General features: G+C 36.2%; 2 protein-coding genes across 2 annotated transcripts; both read left to right on the top strand.

The window, feature by feature from the left end:
- Positions 1–322: 322 nt before the first annotated feature.
- Positions 323–3,306, top strand: LOC105445642. Its single transcript, XM_011681430.2, has 2 exons — positions 323–359; positions 1,220–3,306. The coding sequence occupies exon 2, from the start codon at positions 1,275–1,277 to the stop codon at positions 2,775–2,777; it is 1,503 nt and encodes a 500-aa protein (XP_011679732.2). The 5' UTR covers positions 323–359; positions 1,220–1,274; the 3' UTR covers positions 2,778–3,306.
- A 4,455-nt stretch (positions 3,307–7,761) lies between these two features.
- Positions 7,762–27,296, top strand: LOC754346. The gene is made up of 9 exons (XM_030997643.1): positions 7,762–7,892; positions 11,408–11,471; positions 12,116–12,217; positions 16,639–16,752; positions 18,255–18,296; positions 22,398–22,525; positions 23,309–23,409; positions 24,407–24,548; positions 25,294–27,296. The coding sequence occupies exons 1-9, from the start codon at positions 7,767–7,769 to the stop codon at positions 25,447–25,449; spliced, it is 975 nt and encodes a 324-aa protein (XP_030853503.1). The 5' UTR covers positions 7,762–7,766; the 3' UTR covers positions 25,450–27,296.

Below are 27,296 nucleotides of genomic sequence, written 5' to 3' on the forward strand. Positions count from 1 at the left end.
AAGGGTGCCTATAGAAATAAAAAAAAAAGGGGCTCTTATACTCAGATTCTGAGTTAAAAGGGGGCATTTTAGGGGTACTTGTAAAAGTTGGGACTGTACCCCCGGATCCACCGCCTAGCTGAACAACTGACTCGTCCAAACTTGATAATTTAGGCCATGTAAGTTTTGTTCTTCTTTTCTTTCTTCTTTTTTGACGAGCTAAGCCACAGTATGTCCTCCTACGGAGGACATGTATGATCGAATCTCTTTGAGCTAAGCGCTAGCTAGCGCCCTCCGCGCTGGGATTGCTACATGTAATAACAAATCCCCGAAAACGGAAAAGCCTTGTTTAGCCTTTAGGAAGTTCGGAGGAAGTTGCGGTAAGCCACTGTTTCATATTAATTATTATTTCAATTTCAAACATTAGACCTGCTTTGCATGTTTTTAATGAGAGTGATAAACTAGAAGAAAGTTAAACAGCGTTTTACTTCAGTTAGCTAGGCCAGGTCGCGTCGTCCGCTGACGCCACTCCAGCTCGAACGAATGGTCGAATCTTCGCTACGCCAACGCTCCCCCGTGCATGGGTAACTTGTAGCCTGACCAAGGCCAAGAGTGCCTGCAGGTCAGGGGAGCAAGGCCAAGGCACACATAGGAGCATCACTATCCTGGCTGTGTAGTAAAAGCTGTGCTATTGATTCTTAACATTTTAAACACTACTGTACAAAACTTAACTGATTTCACTAAAAACCGGTACTTTAGTGACAAATAGCAGTAGATCTAAAATACAATTTTTTCAACTTAACGATGTTAGAAAGAAAAATTTAAAAATTCAAATTGTAAGTCTAGATCTACTGCATCATTGTGTGCATTGATGTATAATGAGTGTATTGACTATTCATGTGTGCAAATGCTGCCTATTAAAATGTAGTGTAGTGCTAGAGGTCAATACACATTAGCATTGACTCTCTTAGAACGAATTTTTCTGTCTCTTTTGTTTGTTAGCCTCTGATTTGGATAGGGTCGGCTCTCTCTTATTTGGGTAGGGGATCGGCTCTCTCTCTTATTTGGGTAGGGAGACGGCCCTCTCTTTAGAGAGAGCCAACCCTACCCAAATCAGAGGCTAACGAACAAAGAGACAGAAAAATTCGGTCTATGACTCTCTATGCTTTGCTGGAGTACCTAACTATACATGTACATCTTCATGTTCTAATGGCTAGCTTTTCTCTTTTTTCTTGTGCAGATCATATAGCCATCTGAGCAACCAAGGTCAGAAGATGAACTGATTTGATGTAAAGATGGCCAACTCATTTTCTATTCTCCTATCGTACATCGATAACCTCCTGTGGTTATGCACACAACTATTTTACGGAATCTTGCTCATCATAGACTTTAATTATAAGCTTGTGACAACTCTTTATAGGGGCTTTGTCCAACTATGGGGGCTGTCAGTACAAGTAGCGATAACTATTGGGAATGCATTTGTGTCCAGCATCGAGTTCCTTGCAGAGTTGCCTGTGAAGAGTTTTCATCTGGGAAATTATCTGCTAGAACTTGTTCGGAACCTGGTGAGCAATGCTAGCCAGGCATTTACGTCCTGGTTTTGGGTGACACTAGCAAACGGTTTGGAGATGTTGACAGCCATCTTCAAGAATCTAGGACTGGCATTCATCAGTGTTTGGACTAAATTGTTTGATTTACTTGTCTTCCACTCTACCCAGCTTGTGGATGTCATCACCTCACAACTTGAAACCACCTACAACGATGTAAACAAAGCCAAAGCAAACACTGTACATGTCCTGCACAGTGTTGGAAGTGAGATGCAGGGATCTGTGCTGGGTGTTTGTAACGTAATCTTTGAGTACTTCATCACTGTAGTGACCTACCCCATTGCCATCTTTAACGCATGCACCAAGAGTATTCTTGAAGGATTGTACTTCTGTGTGAGATTTTTTAAGGCTATAGTAGATTCTTCTGTGAGGATTTTTGAAGATCTGATTGAAATTGTTTACTCCAGCATCAGCAGTATCGCAAATGGTCTTTATTATATTATGAACACGTTGACTGATATTGCCACATTTTGTATCACAGTGATAGACTGCATCAGCCAAACGCTCAGTGCATTTTTTTATAGTGCGGCAGAAAGTTATTTGTCAATAAGTTCGTTCATGGTAAAGAATTGGGGTGCCCTCTTAGCTCTTGCTCTCTGTGTCACCCTTGTGTGGGTCACCATCAACATGACTAGGCAGCACGACAGAAATATCTTCCAAGATCTCATTCGATTTGTAAAAAGCTTCACACATTATCTACCCCATGCGATTGAAAGGGAGCCGGTGAGACCTGAAGGCCACCTTCACCATGACATTCGCCCTCAAGGTCAGCAAAGAGTGGAACTTCAAGATCGGAATGAAGAGAATGGAAACACTGGTGCTGGCCAGGATTTGCCAGTTGGTTTAGTAGGAGAAGGGGACCAGCCTGGTCCTAGTAGGCCCATACACACTCTGCACTCACCATATTTGTTACGATCACGACCTTTCACCCCATCAGGTGAGCCCTCTGGAGGAAACAACCCAATAGAAAGCACCATGAGTGACCTTAAACACAGATTAAGCAAGGAACAAGAAAGAAAGACATGCGTGGTGTGTCTGGATGCGGTAAAGGATACGCTCTTCTTGCCCTGCCGACACCTTTGTGTCTGTCTACCCTGCGCTGACAAGATAGTAAGCAATGCAGACATACTATCACGGAGCTGCCCTCTGTGTAGGACTAGGATTGGATCAATTGTTGAGGTTTACAGTTAAAGAAAATAACATTTTGCAGGGTCATTCAAAATGAGCTTCCTTGCTTGCACGTTTATTAACTTTATTTGTTTTTCATCATTTGAAATGATAATTTCTACTTTTCTAGCCAGATTTTATTTTTGTAAATGAAAGTACACAACACATGTACTTGAATTAGGCCTTAGTGCAGGCCTGCATGAATGTGTTTTCTTTCATTGTTCAGAGATGGTGACGAAAATATATTATGTATGTAGGACAAGTGTTTGGTCTATTGCTGTCGTATCCTATACCTGTACATTTACATTGCCAATAATAATGGAAACTGACCAAATTACCCATTTCTTTCTTATTGATCTGATCAAAGCTTAAATATTGCCATCTACTTAAAAAAAAATACCAGTAGTTAGAATTCAGATGCAGCCATTAACGTATAGAAGAAAATACCCTAGGTTTGCCCTTTGAATGCTTAAAATCTAAAACAATGATTTAGGCATCATCCCATCTAAATTAAATGTATATGATTTTGTACTTCAAACAGATTGACTGCATGTACACCTTCATGTACATGTATATTTACATCAAAGAACAACTCTTTCTGTAGAATCTGCTCTTTTGTTAATTGTATTTCCCTTCTTTTACTTCAGTACTTTCCTTTCCAAGCTTGCCAAATGCTAAATTGCTGAATGTAGAAAGTTTGAGCATGTGAAATCTCATTTGTCACTTTATGATAATCTGTTGATATTGCATAACTTCGATTTTACCTGTTGAGAGCCAAAAGAGGGTTACATGCCAGATTTCTAATGTATAACAAGTAAATGTACTAGTATGTGAGTTCAAAGCCTTCTAATGCTGCGCAGAAGGTTTTCTGTCTAGGTCTGCTATGATCAAAGATCACTTTACCGATGCTGGGTGATTCTGGCTGTTTTCTGACTTACATGTATACTTTCTGAATAATCTTGTATCTAAAGATTCTATCTTCTTGTACATGTACATGCAAATTACATGGTTGGTGCATGCTGTTTTCTTCTGTATTCTAGCCTATAGGCAAGGTATTCATTTTGTGACACATTTCAGATTACCAGTATCTTAAAGCGGAATACATGTACATGTACATGTAGATTGTGAACTTGCAGGTTATTGGTACTACGTGTAGTAGGTAGAGGTATTTGTTTTAAGCTCATCTGTATGACAATAAAAAATGTAATGGTGAAATTGCCAGTGGTATTATATGCATGTAACTGAAACTGAAAGAAATATTTAAGCTGAAAAGAAAAATAATTCACAGTACTCATGATTTCCATTCCTATTTCAATTTGAGTTTGTATTTTGTAATACATGTACTCATGAAATTCATTTACATGTGTGATATTTTATTTGGGTTGTATTTCATTTACATGTGTGATATTTTATTTGGGTTGTATTTCATCATTCTTGAATACCCATTTATTCCATTAGAGAGGTATAAAGAAAAGTTTGTAAAATACCAATACCAACTGCTGTATTTTAAGAATTTAAAAAAGAAATGTAATGTGTGCCTAGATCCGGGGGTGCTTGTAATTCATAAGCATTAAAGGGATTTGGTAACTTTGTCTCAGATTCAGAAACAAAATTCCGGATTTAGCTCATGATGCAATGATAATTATAAACCTTTAGGTCAGTCAGGAACCCCATGACCTTTACAAGCCGATCGCCTGTCTGATTATCAAGATATTTATGATTGGAATTACAAATTTTGAAAACCGTTTGCCTGACGGTTTTCATAACACTACAGTCTATTGGGGAAAACGAGTATGGTAAAACCGGTCACTCAATGATTTTTACTTTTTTGAGGCACTTCTTGATCATTTAGGGCTTCAATATTACACCATATCACAGACACTGATAACAGGTAGGGCCGTGTATCTCAGATTTAACATTGTTAAACGATCCCTTTAAGACATGATGTTGAAATACAGTGGGTTACTAGCCAAAATCTATTTGTTGAGGAGTTACATGTACCATAACATTGTTAAATGAGTGAAAAAAATAGGGGTGTCAATCCACTCTCCCCCCCCCCCCCTTTTTTTCTCTATAACTCACATCCTTGCCATGATCAGAACATTTGTTTTATATTCATATGAAAATTGATAACATATAGAAAATGGTGGAGGAGAAAGATGACTTTTTATATTATGTTACAAAATTGTTTTGTATGCGTTATTTTTTTTCTTCTTTTGAGAGGGTTAAACTAATTTTTAAATGTTTTTTTATATGGCTTCTTGTGAGTTGAATGTAAAAGGGCACATTCTTTTGTCTATTTGGCATTTGTGTTATTGAATATATATATGTTATACTGCTATTCATTGGAAATTTTTAACTACATGGACTCACAAAGCATTTTTTTAAATTTAAATAAAGCGCTGCTATTCAAATATTTTTCAAATTAGTACTAGAGGCATAATGTTTTCTAGTGGATGTAAGTTCTTTGTGTCACTCAGTAGTCTTTACTATGTTTTATTGCAGTGGTATGCGGGCAAAGGTAAAATGTAACTAGGTATAAGTTAGCTACCTAAACTAAAACATTGAAATACTGCTGACAAATATCACTATGGGGCAATTCCACGGTAACGGAAGGACACTCAGACAAGATTTTTGAACTTCAGGTTCATACTAAAAGAACTGTTTTATTAGTATGTATTAAACTATGGGGAACAAAATGTGTTTCAGTCAAGTGGAAAGCTTCATCAACTTCACAGAGTTTGGATAAAAACTAATTAACTGGAAAAACCATGTCCATTTTTATGTCCTTCCATTACCGAGATAATTAATATGCACATTCTTAAACTACTTAACTATAATGACAATTTTTTGGGGGAGAATTAAAGGCACTTATATAGGTATTATATCTGTACTGTTTCACATCTTATACTAATAAAACAGTTCTTTTAGTATGAACCTGAAGTTCAAAAATCTTGTCTGAGTGTTCTTCCGTTACCGTGGAATTGCCCCATATTATACTCTGTGATGAAATTCAAGTTTTTAAGAAAAATATTTGTTCCCAAATTGTTTGAAGTCTGTCAAAATCAAGTTACGTTGCTCATCAAGAGATATACAAATAATTGAGCTGTCCATGTAAATTCTTCTAGCAGTTCAATGACTTCATTTATTATCCTTCAAATTTAATGTTAGAATGAATCGTTAAATAGAAAATGAAGCCTGAATGGAAATGGGTTATTGTCTGATTGGACAAAGCATCTTGAAGCAATGCAGTATTGTAATGTGCAATGTAACTACTAACTATAGCAGCTTTGTAAGTAAGAAAAACAGAACTGTTTTTTCATCGTAAGAATTTATCGAAGCAACAGTTCTTCTTAAAGTCAGTTTATTTAAATAAATATGTTACTTGGGTACTGGCCTTACCTTCATTTTAATCAATTTTTTTAAATGTTATAAAGTAGGATTCACAATCGTATCAAATACATAATACGTTTTGGATATGTTGTACATTATTTGATCAATAATAATGTATAGTATTATTATTTTATAGAAATAATAGTAAGTGGTAAAATTCGCTGTCATTACTCTTTGTGAGCGTTCTTTGAAATATTAAATCTGGTCGAATTTTCAGTAAAACTGTGGTACAAAACGTGTGATATAAAATTATAATGATGTCCTGTGTGACTCTGCTGTCTGATGCAGTATATCATCAGTATGAAAATGGCTACACCCAATCATTAGCATATCCATTTTATAAACAAACATCAGTATAATTTTTTTTCTTTTAATTTCGTTACTGTGTATATAGCAAGTTTAAGTCGAATTAATCATGCTTGCAAATTGGGATATTGAGTTAGATGGAAAGAAATGTGATGCAGAAGTGAATGGAATGTGAGCAGGAATATTCCCAAAGTGATGAAGAGAGATAAAGTGGAAGTCTGGGGAAATGAAGGAAGAAAGTGAACTGATATATTGTATGTTTAGAGCCTGAAGACGAAGGGCATTGACTCGTATCACAGAGACACAGACTCCTGTCTTTGAAGAGATAATATGCAAGAAGTTAAAAATATCAATCAAAACAACATGATGTAAGATATAAAGAGAAAATGTGCGAAGAATTTGGAAACTACTCTTGATATCTATTCAGCATTGTTGGTCAATGAAAATGAGAGTGAACAATGGCTATTGATATTTCCGTTGTGCGTATATCGAGAATGAGCTAGATGGAGAGAAACGTGACCTTCTTCTTCTTATCGAGTCACTACCTGAAAGTGAGGAAGTGAGAACGTTTGGAAAGATGGTGGGAGACTCGATGGGAGAATAAAATAAAAGATTCTTTTTTAATTTAATTCATTTTATTTCATTCGTCATATAAAAACATACATGATTATAACATTGATATTTACAGATAGGTAAAGGTAAAGAACGTACAAATCAAATAACATAACAAAAGATAAACATAAAATACAAATTATATACGAATGAGGAACCAGCAAGAAAGAACAATTAAGTCTTGTGTGGTGCTGGTCCCTTGCAACATAATACAGAATTTAAACCTACAACACTTAACACCTTACACCTAACAACTAACATCTAACACCTGATTGCATATATATATATATATACATATAAAAACTAATAAAATTCTATTCACCAAAATGTAATTTTAGATCTAGCTGAACCAGAGGAAATGAATGCAGAGAATATGTTGGGAACATCTCTTGCTGTCCTTTCCACACCTTTTTGAGAAATATCTTCAACAATGAAATAGTAAATCTGAACGATTGGTTGATCAAAATACAAAAACAACCCCCCCCCCCCCTTGGATAGTTGTCCGGGGACCGGGGGTAGTTGTCCTAGAGGGTGGTTGTCGTAGGGGGTAGTTGTCCGGGGGTAGGTGCCCTAGGCCTAGGGGATATAGATAGTCGTCCTAGGGGTGGTTATCCGGGGCCGTCCAGGGCAGGGGTAACCCCCTTAACTTTCGTATTGCCAAAGCGAAGATGCGCGCGCACGTACATAATAACAAAAATGAAAATGGGGGCCTCTCAATCGCGACTCGATCCTCGAATCAACGACAGCAGCACGAATTATTGGCCAGAATTAGAGCTAGAGAAGCAAATATCAGTTTTTACTTACGATGAAAATAAACCAGAAGTGAAGGTATGTCTATTTATCCAACAATTTCGTGTTGTCATTGTGTACTTAGTGTTATAATATACGGAGGAAATAATTGTCAACGGCGGTGATCTGCTTCGTCTTTAGTCCCGAGAATGCTTTTTGGTGTCGTGTTCTGCCATGTTTTTGTTTTGTTTAGACTCTAGTCTAACTTTTTAGTGCTTTTGATTCTCAACATTTCAAACACCACTGTACAAAACTCAACTGATTTCACTAAAAATCGGTACTTTAGTGACAATTGATGACACCTAAAATAGCAGTAAAATACATTTTTTTCAACTTACTGATCTTAAAAAGAATAATTAAAAAATTCAAATTGTAACTGTCATTAATAGTGTCAAACTTTGCTTATTACAGCCGCATCGACATGATTGTGTACAGTCTATGCAATATTGTGTGGTGTGTATATTTGTGTATAGGTCTAATAATACCTTCCTTACAGCAAGCATGCAGTGCTAAAGGTCATAATACGCATTAGCATTGACTCTCTATGCTTTGCTGGAGTGTGTAGACCTACATGTATGATGTAGGGGGCCGTTTCATGAAACCAACTCCATGACAGTCGTATCTTTGTCGGCGACCTACGGAGATGTCATGAAGTGGATAAACCGTTTCACAAAGCCATGACAGACATGATATCGATATATCGCGATACTAGAAGCTCAAGAACATAGTCTTTGTCACGATCCATTTGATGTATCATGTATCAAAATGTATTCACTGCAATACAGAAGGATAAGAGGCGACATGATTGAGGTCTACAAGCTGATGAACGGCCTCGTAAACTCCGATCCTGCAGCCTTCTTCACATCTGCACCTCATGAAGCTACAAGGGACACCATCATCATCATCATCATCATCGGTATACGGGAGTGAGGTAGTCCTGTAGGTCTCCCGGTCGTCTTCCAGGATATAAGACTTAAGACGTAATGCGTGGATGTCAGGTTATATGAAATTGTTTAACAAGCCAGTGTTTATCTAGACCAGTTTTAAAGATACCTATGTTGCGAGCAGTGACTAGAGGTTCTGGCAGTTTATTCCATAGCTCGATGACACGTTTACTGAAAAAACAGCCTTTGACATTTAGCTTGCGATGAGTGTTAAACAGTTTCAATGGATGTCCACGAGTGGATTGGTATTCTGGTCTCTTGAAGAAATGTTCTGGACTGAGTCTGTCGATGCCATGAAGAATCTTGTAAACCTGGATCACACCACCAGAAGCTGTATTTAAGCAAAGGAGCAACTCAGCCCTAAGAAGAAACAGTTTCAGTCAGAGAGTAGTAGAATCCTGGAATAGTCTTCCTACATCTGTCATCTCCTCATCCTCAATCACTTCTTCAAGATTAGATTGGACAAGCACTGGTCCTCTCAGCACCAAATGCTTCCATAAAATTTATATGTGCGTCCACCCGCCATGCTAGCAAAAATATTTCAGGTTCATTTTTGAACGAAGCAACACTCAATGAAACGACCGGAAGTTTCAACAGGATCACCTCACACTTCCGGATACTGATGCTGATGCTGATAACCCGAAACAAGTTTTGGGGCTAAAATTGTTCAAAAAGAAATATATACATATAAACTCTCCTAAAATAAATAACAAATAGTCTAGTGTCATTATCAAATGTAGATCATCAAACTATTTGCATATTTCTGTAAAGATTCTTAAATTGAGGAAAAACCAGTTACGTGACAGTGTCGAGATGTCGTTGATCTTGTAGTTATGACGGTTTCGAGAAACGGCCCCCCTGCCTCACAGCAAGTATGCAGTGCTATAGGTCAATACGCATTAGCATTGACTCTCTATGCTTTGCTGGAGTGGGTCTAGTCTAGGTCTATGTGCATTACTATCCTGGCTGTGTATTAAAAGCTGTGCTATTGATTCTCAACTTTTCAAACACCACTAGTCTGTACAAAACTCAACTGATTTCACTAAAAATCGGTACTTTAGTGACGATTGATGACACCTAAATAAATAGCAGTAAAATACAATTTGTTCAACTTTCCGATGTTAGAAAGAATAATTTAAAAATTCAAATTGTGAGTCCACTGTGGCACTGTCAACAAACTTTCTGATCAGCCGCATCAGCATGATTGTTGCATCTGTGTGTTATGAGTGTATTGACTAGACTATTCATGTATTCAAATGCTGCCTATTATATTAACACGTAGTGCAGTGCTAGAGGTCAATATGCATTAGCATTGACTCTATGCTATGCTGGAGTGGTATTTACATGTAATTGCTTTGTTTTCCTATGTTTTTAAAACAAAAGCTGTGATCTCAAATGTGACCGAAAGATTCCAGATCTATATCATTACAACAATCGCCAAAAAATGTATGAAAATACATGAAAACCGCTAATCGGGCAGTCATTTTTGCATGACATTTCACATTTCTCATCCAAACAAACATATTTATCATCCATAGATTTCGCTGAAATTTCACCAAAAGCAAACTCACATGTAAACGATCAATTTATATACTTTTTTCTCAATTTCATTGTGGGATCATGGTACAGAATGGCACTAAACATGGCTCTTGTGAGACAGTGCAGCAAAACAAACTGCCCAAAACATAAATCATAGAAGGTTTAGTATGAAATGAAAGATAACAATGTCATTATTATTATTAAAAAGATTATTATTATTATTATTCTTCTCATCCAATAGAAATCTACTCCAGCAAAGCATAGAGAGTGTGAAATGTTCGTCCGGTGTGGGAAGGGGTGATTACAAATGCATTTTAGGGTCTTGTTTACCTTATTTAGGGGTATGGGTGCCGATTAAGGCTAGCTGATATCAAATATCAATATCATATTTCATGTTATCACCTAGCCCTTGACCGTGACTCTGTTACATTGCCTCGGGTTCTGAAACAAACTTAGATCATGCTGCAAACATAATTATAAACCTTTAGGTCAGTCAGGAATCCCATGACTTTTACAAGCCGATCGCCTGTCTGATTATCAAGATATTTATGAGTGGAAATTATTATTATATATTATTTTTATAACACTACAGTCCATCGGAGAAAATGAGTATGGTTAAAAACCGGCCACTCAAAGAATTTTACTTTTTTGAGGCACTTTATGATCATTTTGAAGTGCAATTTTTTTAGGGCTTCAATATTACACCATATCACAAACACTAATAACACGTAGGGCCATGCATCTCAGATTTGACATTGTTAAACGATACCTTTAAGGCTACTCATAGCAGCATTTAGTATGCTATGTGTGTAGGAAAAAAAATTAAGAATAAGACTATCTCTTGATTCCCAGATTTTCAAGCACCGTTGTACAATTCTGGTGATAGTCCATTTGTGTTTGAGGGTTATGAGGATCAAAATATAATGATTTTTTTAATTACACACAAAGTAATATTACACGATATAAAATGAGAACATTTATCTTCAAGAGATTGTTATTAGGTGAATCTGTTGGGAGAGAAAACAAATTAGCATTAAATTTTACAATTGATCATTATTTTTAATTCAATAGGTCTTGGTCAGAGGGGAGACTGTCTCTGCAGACCTGTTGTTGAAGAAAGTTGGAAAAGCGCTTGGTAAGTATTAACTTTCACATGAAGTATGACTATGAGATTTGTTGGAGTAGAAGTTTATAGGTGGAGGCATTATAACTCAGTAGGTAGAGTGGAGATTTTGGAAACAGGTATGAACAGACTACAGCTCGAGTGAAGTTGAGTCGTGTTTGCTAGTTCCTTCGGGTAAGGCATAGCCTGTTCCTGTAATAGGGCGTTAGAGCTGCTCTGTAATTGAAATTCAGCATGTTCCCATAGCTTATCCAGCCTATTATCAAACTGAGAACCATTATCAGCCTCCACAGCTTGGTTTAAAAGGCTGTTCCACATACTAACTATTCTCATAGAGAAGAAATTACTACAAATACTTTGTCTACTTCTTTAATTGTTCTTGATAAAAACTAAATAGCATTGAATTCCTTTTTGTTAATTCCAGATTGTTTTTAAATTCTCGATAGCATACACCTGTAGAACTAAGAAGCATGAACTCATAGAAGTACCGGTACTGTTCTATTAAGCTTTGTGACTGTCCCACTAAGTAATTTATTTGTGCTATGCAAGTGTTATTTTTCCTTCAAAGCATGTTCATTTTCAATTAATTTTCTTTCTGCAACAGGAATGCGAAATTCCAAGTTGATTTTGCAATACGATATGATGTTCATTTTCAGATATGAAGTCGATTGGTCTGAAGCACTTTGGGATTTTTGAAGGACTGCACACACCCATCGGCAAATTCAAATGTTCAGACAGGGTCAAGACAAATTCAAAAGGTAGGAGGTCATTGACATTGTGTCAATATAGTATTCAGGCACAGCCTATATGTTGACACTTAAAGGGGAAGATCACCCTGATATTAAAGGTGCTATGTCCCATTTGCAGGCCAAAATGATGAAAAGGTTAAATTCCAACGGCATTTGAAAGACAATACTTATTTAGAACTTCCCTCAAAATGAAAGGACTTGAAAATGGCTTTTATTCAGAAAATAACGACCATTAGTTGTTAAAACGACTCAGTCTCTGTCTTAGCAGTAACGGTTATAGTAAAGGGACTGTATTCTGGAAACTATGCTATGTGTACCTTTTATCTCAGGGAAAAACAATATCACAACTCAGATTAAGCGGATTCAGCACTTATCATTGGTACTTGCACTTGCGCAGATGTCTGTTTAAACTTAAGGGTCATTCCATGTCAAATCACCCAAAAAATCTGAAAATCTTAACCCGACCATTTTTGATTTTGATGAAACTTAGTGTACTTGTTGATTGTAATCTCACAGCACCAAATTCCAAATTTTAGGTCAATTGGGTGAGGGGTTTGGGAGATACGGCCAACCGAATTTTGAGATTTTTGCAAAAATGGGGGTGGCGGGCCTACCTTTGAACCCTTGTATCTCGGGACCTAATGGGTCAATCTTCACAAAATTTGTATTGTTGGAAAGGGTATTCAATAAGGATTCCAAATCTGCCACCATTTTGAAAATTTGTACATGTTGGGGTACTTTGACCTCTTGATCTAAGATTTGACCTTGAAATTGACCTTGTGGATCACATGACCTTGACAATATTTTTCATGAAATGTAATTTCTGACATGTTCACTAAAACATATACAAGTTTCAGAGATATAATATTTTTGTTTAGGAGCAATAAGGATTGAAAGTTTCCATAATTACAGATATTCACAATAAACCCTATTGTAATGTATACAATACATGCAATATGCACAGTACAACATACATCTTCCACATGCTTTTTTTGTTCTAGTCATATCCTTTCTAAGTGTCAGCAGTACTTGAATAGAAATAAAATGACAAGTTCATATACATGTAGGCCTAAAGGGTTAACAGGATGTAATATGGCTTTAGGCCTCTGAGTCGGTTCTAGGATAATTACCCCCCTGGAAAATTAACCCCCAGGAAATGTTCCCCCCCCCCCCCCCCCCGAGGACAATTACCCCCCGGACAATTACCCCCCTGGAAAATTACCCCTCAAGGATAATTACCTCCCAAAAAAAAATCTGCCTTGATTAAAACCAACTTATTATCAGGATGGACTTCCCCTTTAACGAAAAGGGGGGGGGGGTAATTGTCCTAGGGTGTAATAATTGTCCGGGGGGGGGGGGGTAATTGTCCTCTGGGTGTGATAGTCCTCAGGGGGGGGGGGTAATTGTTCTTGGGGATTAATTTTCCAGGGGGGTAATTATCCTGGAACCGACTCAGAGGCCTAAAGCCATACATCCTGTTAACCCTTTAGGCTTATATGAACTTGTCATTTTATTTCTATTCAAGTACTGCTGACATTTAGAATGGATATGCCTAGAACATAAAAGCATGTGGAAGATGTATGTTGTACCATAGACGTAATTGAATGGACTATCGACGAAGCAGTTTCTTTGATCCTATGAGTTCCACCGGCAAGGTTTAAATTTCGCGCCGATGCAAAAACCCAGCGGTGGTCCCACCGCAACCCGACAGCTGGATGCGATCACTTGCGCAATCTTGCATAATCGCAACAGCAAGCTCGTGATTTGGGGTTGTCCGCTGCTCCTTCAAATCGTTGAGAACCTAGTGTTAAATTGTATGAGCGCTCTCCGCCATGCGGTCGTAGCGAATATGTTTTCGTCTTTGTGCCTGACGATATTATTGTTATTGTTTTCAGCGTTGTATTTATACTAACAATTATTATTTATTTCGATGTGTGTATTGTTCCATAATATATATTTGTCTCGTACTCATGAGTCATGTGTTGTTTATAAAGTAATTAGAAGGGCAGGATTATCATTAGATGACATAAATATGGAAGAACTTTATGATTATGATGGGCAGTCCATATATCGACATAGTCTAGACGACGGAAATGTTGAATATTTTGCAATGGTCAATTCCCAAATTTACGGACACAGATATTTATCCTAATTCCTAGATTCTCAACAAAAAAACGTACACATATAGTAGACCTACATCAAGATAAAATAAGATAAAATCTGAGGGAAGAAAAAATAAAAGCAGTCACTCTCGGATTAACAAGTCCAAAATATAACTTGAAAAAAACATGCACCCGCCGATCTCTATCAATGGGACTACGTGTGCAATTTGGATTAGACAAAGGCACGGCAATTTAGTGGTCATGATGCGAAGAAATCACGCATTACCACAGATTTTCTGAGCACTAACGAAAACAACCCCATTCTTCCAATGCCTATAAAAAAAACGCACGCAAGCGCAAGAAATAACGAATGATTGTATTTGACAAACGAAGGATTTGTGATCACCACAACGTTGTTGGTTTCACAGAGAAATTAACGGAAACAGGAGAAAAAAACACTTTTTAAACTGTATTTTGTAAGCTCGTGTGGTAACTTTCCTTGCTTATATGATGAGTTTGCTACACACCAACACAAATTCGTAAAAAATCGAAGAAATCACCGATTTCAACAGCTTTTTTTACAGATTGGCGAGCATGAACAGGACGTAAACCTCATATTTACATCCGGGGCACTATTGACTGCGCATGGGCAGAAGGCTCTCCTGTCACGATTCATTCATGAAATGAGAAGCGCAAATCGTGGGAAGCATTGGTCAGTGCGAAGCGACTTGGCTGATAGAGGGCGGCAAAATCCCGGTGGATCTCATAGGACCAAAGGACCCTTATCGGAGCTTATCAAAACATGCCCGCAGCGTTGCGGTCAGACTTAAAACATAGAGGAAAGTAAGACATAAGAACAGGTGGTAGCTATCATTACTTTTACTACTCTTGCCGTCGAAAGTCCATTTGTATTACGTCTATGGTTGTACTGTGCATATTGCATGTATTATAATAGGATTTATTGTGAATATCTGTAAGTATGGATACTTTCAATCCTTATTGCTCCTAAACAAAAAATATTATATCTCTGAAACTTTTATATGTTTTAGTGAACATGTCAGAGATTACATTTCATGAAAAATATTGTCAAGGTCACGTGATCCACAAGGTCAATTTCAAGGTCAAATCTTAGGTCAAGAGGTCAAAGTACCCCAACATGTAAAAATTTTTCAAAATGGCGGCAGATTTGGAATCCTTATTGAATACCCTTTCCAACAATACAAATGTTGTGAAGATTGACCCATTAGGTCCCGAAATACAAGGGTTCAAAGGTAGGCCCGCCACCCCCATTTTTGAAAAAATTTCAAAATTTGGTGGGCCATATCTCCCAAACCCCTCACCCGATTGACCTAAAATTTGGGATATGATGCTGTGAGATCACACTCAACAAGTACACTAAGTTTCATCAAAATCAAAAATGGTTGGGTTAAAACCATTGGGTGATTTGACATGGAATGACCCTTAACACAAAGACAGCCAGATGTGCGCAGATATTAACAAGTGACTTGTCCTACATTTGATTTGTTATGACATTAAATATGGGAGTGTCGTAGCCAAGTGGTTTAGGCGCTTGACTGGAGATGCGAAGGTCAAGGGTTTGAATCCCGACATGGCACTAATATCCTTTGGCAGGAGGATATTAACCTGCACTTGCTACTCTCCACCCAGGTGTTATATGGGTACCCGGTAGGATGCTACTGTCATTGTTGGTCAAACAGTTTTTGAGCGTCAAGTAACGCCTGGCTGGAATGCTCCCCAGGGAGTGGAGACTGTGCACACAGTGTGTGCGGGCAAGCACTGAATCCAATGACCGGGGTAATAGTATATCTGTAAAGCGCTTAGAGACATTGTATTACTGGTAAGCGCCATATAAGCAGAATATTGTTAATATTGTAAAAGATAATATCCGTTTCAGAATACCTCGTCAAGGGCCTTCCTATGTGATGCAGTCTACTCTCAACTGGCCCAAAGGATTTGATCTTGCCATGCATATCCCATAGATGTTGCTGTTTGAGGTCATCCAATCAGAACCAAGAGTTATACTCTAAGAACCCCACATGGATCTAGCCAAACTTTGGGGTCACCAAATAGCTGATAATGTTTGTTGGAGCTAAGAAAGATTTAAGCCAGCACAATTATCTGTATCAAAGTATTTTGCTTGTAAACTCATGTAGACTTTTTTACATGTAATATTCACTATTATTGTTATTTGCTTCTTAGAAAACAATCTATATGTAGAAGTCTAAACATAGCTCTTTAGACAATCTTTGGGTTTTTTCCACTGTACTTTGCCCTTTTATTTCATTTATTGTGTTTGATTTGCTGCAGGACTGAGTCTGCAAAAATGGTGCTTTGACCTTCGGAAAGAGAAGCAAGAGATTGTGAAGGATCCCATCGCTTTGTACTTAACATGTCTGCAAGCCAGGTCACAGATCATGCAAGGTAAATTACTTGTAGTCAATTTACTCCCTCAGTGATGTAAACAATGACAAATTTAATCCAACTCACTTAATATCAAATTGTATGAGGTACTGATCAATGCAGGACTCTTGCTGCTTTGCCGGTGCTCCACATGAATTTCCTACACTGACTTCCTACACCTACACTATTGATTTTTGCCATTGATTGTGCATAGTGATCAATGCAATCAGTCATAAAAGTCAATTATATGATCAATTGCTAAGCTTTGTGTTACGGGCCAACACTGCTACTCTTACCCAATCAAACCTAACTTAAAACCAGACAATAACCCTAACCCTATAACTATGATAGTATGAAGCCCAAAGCAAATATCCGAAACAGCTTTGGAGTGTTCCATGATATTTTAGACACTCTACATCATGTTAGTCCCTATTTTTTTATATTTAAAAAATAATAATAATGGTAAAGGATTGTCTGTGACAGCTATTGATCATATTTTCAAACTGACTTTCATTCAACCTACTCCCTTTTTTTATTGTAAAGATGGTAATTTCTGAATTTCACGTTTTGTTTAAACATGTAGTGAAATAGGTTGACCCTCTTTTCTCTATGCATTAATTTACCCAAGTTTTAAACTCAAAGAAGGTTAAACACCTTATGTTAGGCCTTGCATTAGACTATTCTGTGTGACTTATATTCTTTTTATGCCTCCGTTACGAAGTAGCCGGAGGCATTATGTTTTCGGGTTGTCCGTCCGTACGTACGTCCCGTTCTCGTGATCGCGTTATCTCAAGAACCGACTGATGGATTCCTACCAAACTTTGGTCATGTATGTAACTTGCAGAGCCAATGAACTGATTAGATTTTGGGGTCACGAGGTCAAAAGTCAAAGGTCACAGGGCTCATTATGTATGCAAAAATAGCTTGTGATCAGGTTATCACAAGAACAGATGGACAGATTACCATGAAACTCAGGACATGTATGTATCTTGCTGAGGCAATGAACTGATTAGATTTTGGGGGTCATGAGGTCAAGGTCAAAGGTCATGGGGCTCATTATGTATGCTAAAATAGCTTATGATCACATTATCATTAGAACCGATGGATTGGTCAAGACATGTATGTATCTTGCAGAGCCAATGAACTGAGTAAATTTTGGGGTCAAGGGGTTCAAGATCAAAGTGTCATACATGTATATGAGAAATAGCTTGTAATCACGATATTCTGAGAACCTGTTAATGGATTACAATCGAACTTCAATTTGAAAAATTTCTTCTGTTTTGGTTTTTAAAATTGCTCTGATGGAGGCATCATTTTCGATTGCGCGCAGTCGAAGTTCCATCTAGTTTTATAATTCTTTAAAAAATAGCTTGAATCAGTATGAACTGAGTCGTTTACTTAGTGATATCCTGCAACTTTATTTTCATTCATATTTTTATTTTTGCTCATTGTTACTTGTATTTCTGCTTTATGTCCTTGTTGATGTCAAATATACATTTATATATTTTTATTTCATATTTCAGGTATTCTTACTCCAACTCCAGAACAGTTGACGAAACTTGAAGGTAAAGATATACAATAAACAGTCATTACTTTTCATATCTTTTTAAAAGTCAAAAGAAATTTATCACAATGTATCACCCTTTAATTTTGTTATTAAACATGTGGATAGCCTTTGGTACATTGGTACATAAGATTGTCTGAAACTTCACCGGTTACACGGGGGAACACATAGGCGAATGCCTGAACGATTGTATTCAAATTAAATTTGCAAGGTTATTTTTTTTGTCATTCATTATGGTGTGAACTTTCAGTTCTGTAACACAAGCTTTTCAAAAGGGATGCAGATCGTTTATACTGAATATTATATCCTGCATCAAAAAAATTTTGGCTTTTGATTGGTTGAGAGCTCGTCACATGACCAAAAATTTTTGACCTATTTTTAGAAAGTACTATATGAGAGTACTATTTTGGTTTACTATTTGGGAGTTGAAAAAAAAATGGGAATTATTTTTTTTAATTGAATCAATTTTTTTTTTCAAATCTTAATTTAATAAAAACAAAATATTTTAAATCTTTTTAGATCAAAATTGACATTTTTTTTGTTCTAAATTTTTTTTCTCCCAAAAATGTTTTTTTTTTTTTTTTTTTTTTTAAATAATTTTTTGATGCAGGATATAAAACAAATATACCATGCCTTCTATTTGAGGTACTGGTTAAACTATGGGCCTCGGTGACCCCAAAAGTACCATATGGATAATGCTGCAGAAGGTGATGCGACTAAACTGGCGGATATAATCAACACTTTCTTCGTATCTGTTTCATCTGATCTCCCCCCACCCGACCTCCCTGACACGGACACAGATTGTATTCCCCCCGATGAATATATTATACGTGTGAATGATGTCGAGAAACAACTTAGGTCCATTGATACAAAGAAATCCCCTGGACCAGACCAAATTCCTTCTTGGATTCTTAAGGATTTTTCCCACATATTAGCAGGACCTGTTTGTTCAATAATGAATGCATCTTTCACCCAATCATGTGCCACCAATTTGGAAATCGGCCAATGTTATCCCTATTCCTAAAGTGAATCCCCCTACATTAATAGAAAATCACCTAAGACCAATATCCCTGACCCCTGTTTTAGCTAAGCTTTTTGAAGGATTCATTCACAAATGGTTGTGGAAAGAATATCTACCACACGTTGATGAAAGTCAATATGGTAGTGTACCTGGTTCATCCACTACCTTGGCTCTACTTGATCTCTTACACCATTGGTATGATGAAACTGACTCTAAGAAACAGGCAGTAAGAATACTTTTAGTAGATTTCAAAAAGGCATTAGACCGTATTAATCACAATGTGTTAATCAATAAGCTTGTCAGGCTCGGTGTCCATGATAAAATTGTCAGTTGGATAAGATCGTTTTTATGTCAGAGACAACAGAGGGTTAAACTTGGTCAATCCACCTCCGAGTGGAAGTACGTTCAAGGCGGTGTTCCGCAAGGGACCAAACTAGGTCCCCTTTTGTTTACCATCATGCTATCCGATCTAAAGCTTGAATTCCCCATGGTTAAGTATGTTGATGATACCACTGTGTATGATATATGTAAGGTAGAATCCCAGTGTTCCTTACAACGTGCATTAGACGAATTACTTACATGGACAAAGGCCAATGATATGCAGATCAACCAACAGAAAACAAATGAAATGGTAATAAATTTTACTAAAGATGCGATTGTTCATCCACTTACCATTGATGGCAAACCCGTAGACTGTGTCCAAGAAATAAAGTTGCTAGGATTATGGATCAATGATAAATTGAATTGGAATACTCATGTGGAAAAGGTTTATGCAAGGGCTGTAAGTCGTTTGTTTCTCTTGGTCCAATTACGTAGAGCCGGTCTTCTTCAAGACGATTTGTGCAGGTACTACAAAGCTTGCATAAGGTCCGTTTTGGAATATGCATGTCAAGTCTTTCACGGGGGCCTAACCAAAGAGCAATCTAATTTATTGGAATCAATACAAAAACGTGCCCTGAGAATAATCACCCCCAACCTGTCTTATACTGATGCTTTAAATGTACTGAACATTGATCCCCTAGCTGATCGTAGAAATAATATGTGCTTGCAATTATTCAACCAAATACAGAAACCTGAACACAAACTAAATGACCTTCTCCCACCAAAACGAGAGACAAGATATAACCTTAGGAAAAGTAAACAAGTGAGTCTGCCCAGGTGTAAAACAAACCGATTTAAGAATAGTTTTATCCCTTGGTGTGCGTATAATTTACAATAAGCAGGTAATTAGTGCAATATACATTTCTTTCTTTTTTCAGTTTATACCCATACGTTGACTTTTTTTATAATTATATTATATATTTTTATATTTGGATGTATAGTTTACTTGATTGATCATTGCAGTTTTTTCACTTCTTCACTTTCTTTCTTTTTCCCTCTCTTGCTCCCTGTTCTTGTCTATTCAAGTTTATGTTGTTTCCCCCTTTTTCTTGTAATGATTTATTTGTAATATGATATACCTGAATGATTTGTAATGTTTTTTGTATTAATGATCTACATGTATTTCTATTCATAATTTATCAATTTCATTGTACTGAATTTAATAATGTTCATAATTATGTTGAAACTGTATGTATTATTATCAATCCAACCCTTGGTTGCTATGAATGAATAAAATAAATTGAATTTGCTTCGGGGCTGCGCTCCTCAGCAAGTACTATTGGAGTCACCTCTTGCCCATAGTTTTAAAGGGAAAGTCCACCCCCAAAATAAGTTTGTTTCGATAGAGGCAGAATAATAAGAAAATCAGGTGAGTGAAAGTTTGAGCAAATTCTGAATGAAAATAAGAAAGTTATGAAGTATTGAAGTTGTGATCAATCAAATACAATTGGCAACTCTGTGACTTATTATACGAGCTCTCCTTCATTTGCTTTGTGCATAATATTCCATAAAATCATGTTTTCTTCGTTATTGATGACGGAATATATATTTGTTCCTTGCAGGGGGAGTATAGAAACATATTTGCAATTATTATATTTAGGGTGCATGTATGGTTGAAATTTTTCTTGAGGGAAAATGAAAATTTTAGATTTTTTTAGTACTGAGCAAATGGAAGTTGAGCTCGCATGATACGTCATAGAGTTGCCAATTTGTGTTTGATTGATCACAACTTCAAAAATCCTAACTTCCTTATTTTTAATCGGAATTTGCTCAAACTTTCACTGACTTGTTTCTCTCATTTTTCTACTCCTATTAAAACTAACTTAATTTCAGGGTGGACTTCCCCTTTAACCAGAACCTCTCAAGGCAGTGTATATTTGTATACTATTCAGGTAGAATAATGTATTTCACTATGTGATATCGAAAACAAAATATATTTATTTACAACTGGTATCCTTTTGATACTTATACTTTGGTATCAGTTATCCATTCTGTGCATTTATGAGTGTAATGGTTAGTCAATGGCAGAAGGTGCATATAATTCAAGGATAGTTTGATTACCTTGGAATGACCTTTATAGCATGCTGTGAATAACTTTTTTTTTGTCTAATATCCACATTAAAGTTACTCGGTAACAATGTTGAAGGTTGATGTTAAAACTGCGTAATTTTTGTATGAAATGATAGTTATTATATTCCTTCTACTGTACTAACCCTCTGACATGCAAACAATTCTCAAACCACCAAGATATTTATGGTTTTCTTTGAAGGTGTCACTGTGCGACACCCTCCAACAGTAAATTCTCCCAACCATATTTGAGTTGTTCAAATTGTTTTTCCATGAAAAAAATACTTAAGACAGGCTTTAAAAATTGTTTCAATACTTAAATGTCTGGAATGGTATATAGAGCAAATTCATTGCTTTGTGACGATTGACATTGACCTAAAATGTAATTAAATTGTAATAATATAGTCAGGAAAATTAGGGAATTGATCAGTTTTTCCAAATTTGTATCATTTATAACATTTGATCTGTTTTCACTCAAACTTTCAGATTATCTTTAATTGTACCTCTAGCATTGAAGTCACCTACTACCTAAGCACCATTTTCTCTCATCTGAACAATGTAACCAAGTCCCTTTAAGGAGACACAGGTGTTTATTCTGTCACAATTTCCCTTTTTTCCATCCCTTATTGCTAGATCACAACGAGCCAGCCTTCTTAGATTCCATGTCATATCTCTCTGTGTGTCACTGTATGGAGGATTATATGACTGCCTACATCAAGCACTGTGAACTCAGAAGAGAGCTCTCCATTGGGTCTCTACAGGTACGCCAATTCTGCATTACTATAAAAATGTACAAGTGGTTCGGATCCGTGAAAGCTTCATGCTACGCAATAATTGAATTACAATCAACACATCTTTGAAAGTTCCTTGTCGTTAAAGTGGCTGTCGTTAATGGGTTTTCAATATTCATACATTTACATTTTTTTACAATTTGGTTATACACCATAATGACCATATGTTCCTTTTACAAACCAATGTCCTTACTTTAAATCTGAATCCAACCCTAAACCTAAACCTTATGTAAAAGTTAATCGCAATTTTAAGATCTCGTTCAGTTTTTTACAATAATTTGAAGTAAAACACGCTTCATATTTTGTACTAAAAAAAAAGAACTCAGGATATTTGTTGTCCATAGTTGCCATTCATTTACACATTTAAAAAATGTTTGTTGGGTTGTTTTTTTTGCAGCGATTTAGTGCATCTTAATTGAACTACCCTTAACCCTAGACTGACATCTTTGACAGAATAAAGTAATTGTTGCCGGAGCAAATGTCTGATAACCCCCACATTGGAATCCTGAAATGACCCTATAACCACACATACACCACCCCCTAGACCATTTATATTCAAAATACAGCAGCATTTCAGTACTAAACTTTGTATGTAACATTGCTACTCCTATAATGTTCTGGTCACAATTTTTTTAGAGCGTAGAATTCTGAAAACATGTTTTATTTTTTTAGCTAAATGCTAGTATTTAGCCTTTTCTTTTATCTTTAAGTGAATGACAGTAAGCACCTTCTTATGTATTCTTGACTTCACAGTTAACAGCGGGAACCACGTTTTCTATGCGTGCCAACAAGCGAGGGCTGAGGCTTCGGGTTGAACAGAAAGAGTACTTTGTTTCATGGAGAAAGATTAAGAGGTAAGGAGCCAGAAGGGCATTAGCTCATATGACTTCACACAGAGTTAACACCCTTTTCTTGCTCCAAGTGAAAGGAAGTGGATTCCTACTGATGTAAAACCCTAATGGCCCAACTTCAGAAAGGAGGTTTAAATTGAACTCACAGTTTATGTAGAACCGTGTGTTAAATTTAAACCTCCTTTGTGAATTCGGGCCTTTGGATTTTACTTTGGTATTTCATTAAGGAGGGGGGGGGGGGCGGGGTGAATGGGATATTTTTTTTGTGTGTAGCATCTTTAGGTTTTGGTTTCAGTTTCTCCAAGCTTGAATGTTTGTAGTTACTTGCGGAAGATTAAACAATAAAGAGACCTTTTTTAGGTTTATTTCATTTAACATAAGATAGTAAATAACGTTGAATATAAGAGGGAAAAATTTACATTTTATGAGGTAGAGAAAGAGAGAGATAAGTATATTTATAGCACTTTGAACAATATTTTTACAGATAAATGAAATTCCATGCTCGTTGCTACTTCTGTTATTTCAAGCAATAGAGTGCACAACATTTCTATGAACCAGTGAGAAAAGTTTACCAAATTAGTAATGATGATGATATTACTGCTACTACTACTCCTCCTACTCCTCCTGCTTCTACCACTTCTACTACTACTTCTACTAATACTAATACTACTTCTACTACAATTAATACTACTACCACTTTTGCTACTACTAACAATAATAATAATAAGTATTATAGTAATAACACTGAAAATAATAGTAATTGTAGTGATAGTAATACTGATAATAATGTATCATGAAAATTACTTAAAAATGCTACTATTCCATTTCTGTATAGTGCATATCCTATTATGATAAAAGGTGTCTATGGTTTTCCAGAGGAATTTGGAAAATCCATTGTTATCGTTTGAAAAATAAATGGAATTCAGGGCAGTTAAAGTCAATGAATTTCCAGCGCAATAAAAGTTTGTTCACCTCCCCCAATGTTGTGTCATCCAAACAGATGGACAAGAGCTGAGGATGACCTTTATGTGACCTATGAACTTTACTCCTGCTCCCACGATACAGTCAACATCCTATCCATAGAGACACCCCAAGCACCTTACCTAGTTTCTGTCACCATAGAGATGATCAAAACATTGCAGGTTTGTAACAAAATGGCTTCTTTTTACCTTTAGCAATTAATTTAAAAATCACTGGCTATCACCATAACCATAGAAATGATTGAAACAGTCAAGAAACATTGACTTAGAGCTAAAGTGATATCAGTCTTGAGAGGGCGCTTTACAACATAAAGAGTTTATTATTTACAATTTCATTACTTTAGACTCGATTTCAACCGCGACAACGATCATTGAATACTATAAAAAATCGCACAGGCTTCTAATATGTTCATTTGAACTAAATTCATGACCCCTTACCAAAACTCTGTAATACCTTTAAGTTTGTTCAAGTTTAACAAAGGGAGTTAGTCCAAGGTCTGGTCAATTCCAGTTTTTCCTTTGTTTAACCCATCATGAATTTAGGTCATGAATTTAGTTTAAATGAACATATTGGAAGCATATATGCAATCCTACAATATTCACTGATCGTTGTCATGGTTGAAAGGGAGTCTAAAGTGATGAAATTGTAAAATAATAAACTCTTTATGATGTATTGTATAGCTCCCTCTCAAGACTGATATTACTTTAGGAAATTAAGGTTGGAAATTATATATCAGAACTGCATATTCTGAGATTTTCATGGTCCAAGCTACCATGGAATGGCCTTATGCGCTATTTTGAATGATCATGTGTTCATCTTTTATTGGTGAGTGATTACCCAAAATTTGTAGCACCTCGATTATTCTTCAAATGTTTTACACTCTTGTCATCCGCCTTCCTTTATCAGGGAGAAATGAATGGCGTAATTTTCCAGACATCTGACCTGAAGATGGGGCCGAATGGAGACGTGTTGGAGTGGAACAACATAACCTTTGACCCCTTACAATTCAAGGCAGAGACTGAGGCAGCAAACAAGTACATTGACCTTTCTACTTTGACGTGAGGGTAATCAACTTTCATTCCTAAGCATGTAAAGTTCACGATTGAGGCAGGAAGTAGATTGACCTTTTTCAACTTTGACATGATGTTGTACATGTACCTCCTTCAACCCCAATGTAAGGTGGAGACCGAGCCATAAAAAAGTTCTTTGCCCTTTCAACTTTGACATGAATGTTATGAAGCCATGTTCTATCTACTGTCTCTGTCAAATGTGCTGTGGTGTCCTGAACTCCTAAAACAGACCAAGGTCCTGTCTTATAAAGAGTTGCAATGGATCCAGATTGATCACAATTCCTCCAATCAATCACAATCTTCTGTCTGTTGCAGGCATAGTTGTGATTGACATCAATTTGCGATAAATTTGAATCAATCTTATAAATATTTATATGATTAGCCCCTTAGGTCATAGGTAAAGCGTTGTAACTTGTTTGTTTTACATGAGGTCACCCATTTTTCAAGATACATTTATATTTGCAGGCTTCTAATTCTTAGCTGAGGTCATGATTATTTTACTTTGATGACAAGATAACAGAACTTATATTTATAGTAACATGAATATGATATAATGCAAGAGAAATACAGTTTGATTAACTAAAACTCTAGAAAAGGGTTATGACCATCGTAAACTATTTCTAAAGTTTTAGCATATTCATCCTAGCATAAAAGTACACCACACTGCCTTACTTTTATCAGTTTATGCTATACTCCACTTTTATATGCAAATAATGGGGGAAATGTTTTTCACATAGTTACTGAATGCTCTGTTTGGCTTCACAAATGTAATTCAACAATCAAGACACAAATGTATTCTTCAAGAACTTTTTAAAATAGTACATACCGGTACATATAAATCAAGATTTTTTTTATTTTATCATCAAAGGTGACTAAAGCAAAAGATTTATGACAATTTTGAAATATAGTTTTGCTGCATAATGAAGTATATTACATTGTGTGTAGCTGTTAAGGATTGAAATAAGAGGTTTGCTATATGTATATAATGTATAAAGTATTTTTGAGATATATATATTTATTTGTCTTTATATATGCTGTATTACTGTTGAAAAAGTACTTATCCACTGAAGCATGCCATATTTATATTTACTTCATATCCATATATAGTCTTTCATATCGGCCTTTTAAATTATCCATCCATTTTTAACAAATTTGGACGTAGAGAGAAAGCAAAAACACGTCCTGTAACTTGGAATGTTCTTTTGCAGTGAATTTTTAAAGCATTCCAAACACAGAGTGTTTATCTAATTACCGGTATAGGAATTTCTTCATTGCATACTGGAATACTGTTCAAAATTTTGCAATTGAAAGAGGTCTGTTTGTGTGTGTTTTGCTGGCATAGAACTATTTTGGAATATCTTAGAGATTTTCTAGAATTGATAGATGTTGTATTGGATGGTAATTTTGAGAAGTGATTTGATTTGTATGCCTATGCTAAATCTGAAAGAGAGTAACAAATTTATGCCCTAATTTTGTGAGTTTTCTGTTTACTTAGTGCACAAGGAAAATTAATAAGTGATAATTCTTCACAATTTTATTTTTTTTAATTTCAATCATCATAGCTTTTACTTGCATGAAAGATAACATAGTTTTCAGAACAGTATATGTGTTTTTGTAAGCCCAGATTAAATCATGCACTCCCTGTGCCCTGTTTTATGGGGAAAGTTAGTGAATCAAAAACCAGAAGCGGCATGCTACAAAGTCCCCTAAGCTCACTTGCTAATTTTCGTCTTCAGATAGTAGAAATTTAACACTGAAGCACAGTGCTTATGTTTGTGTTCATATCTAATGATACTCTTCTGAGTTTTCATAACCTCCTTTGTTACAGCTCGATGAATG

This window comes from Strongylocentrotus purpuratus, unplaced genomic scaffold (assembly GCF_000002235.5).
Source record: "Strongylocentrotus purpuratus isolate Spur 01 unplaced genomic scaffold, Spur_5.0 spur5_scaffold_4, whole genome shotgun sequence".
NCBI lineage: Eukaryota > Metazoa > Echinodermata > Echinoidea > Camarodonta > Strongylocentrotidae > Strongylocentrotus > Strongylocentrotus purpuratus.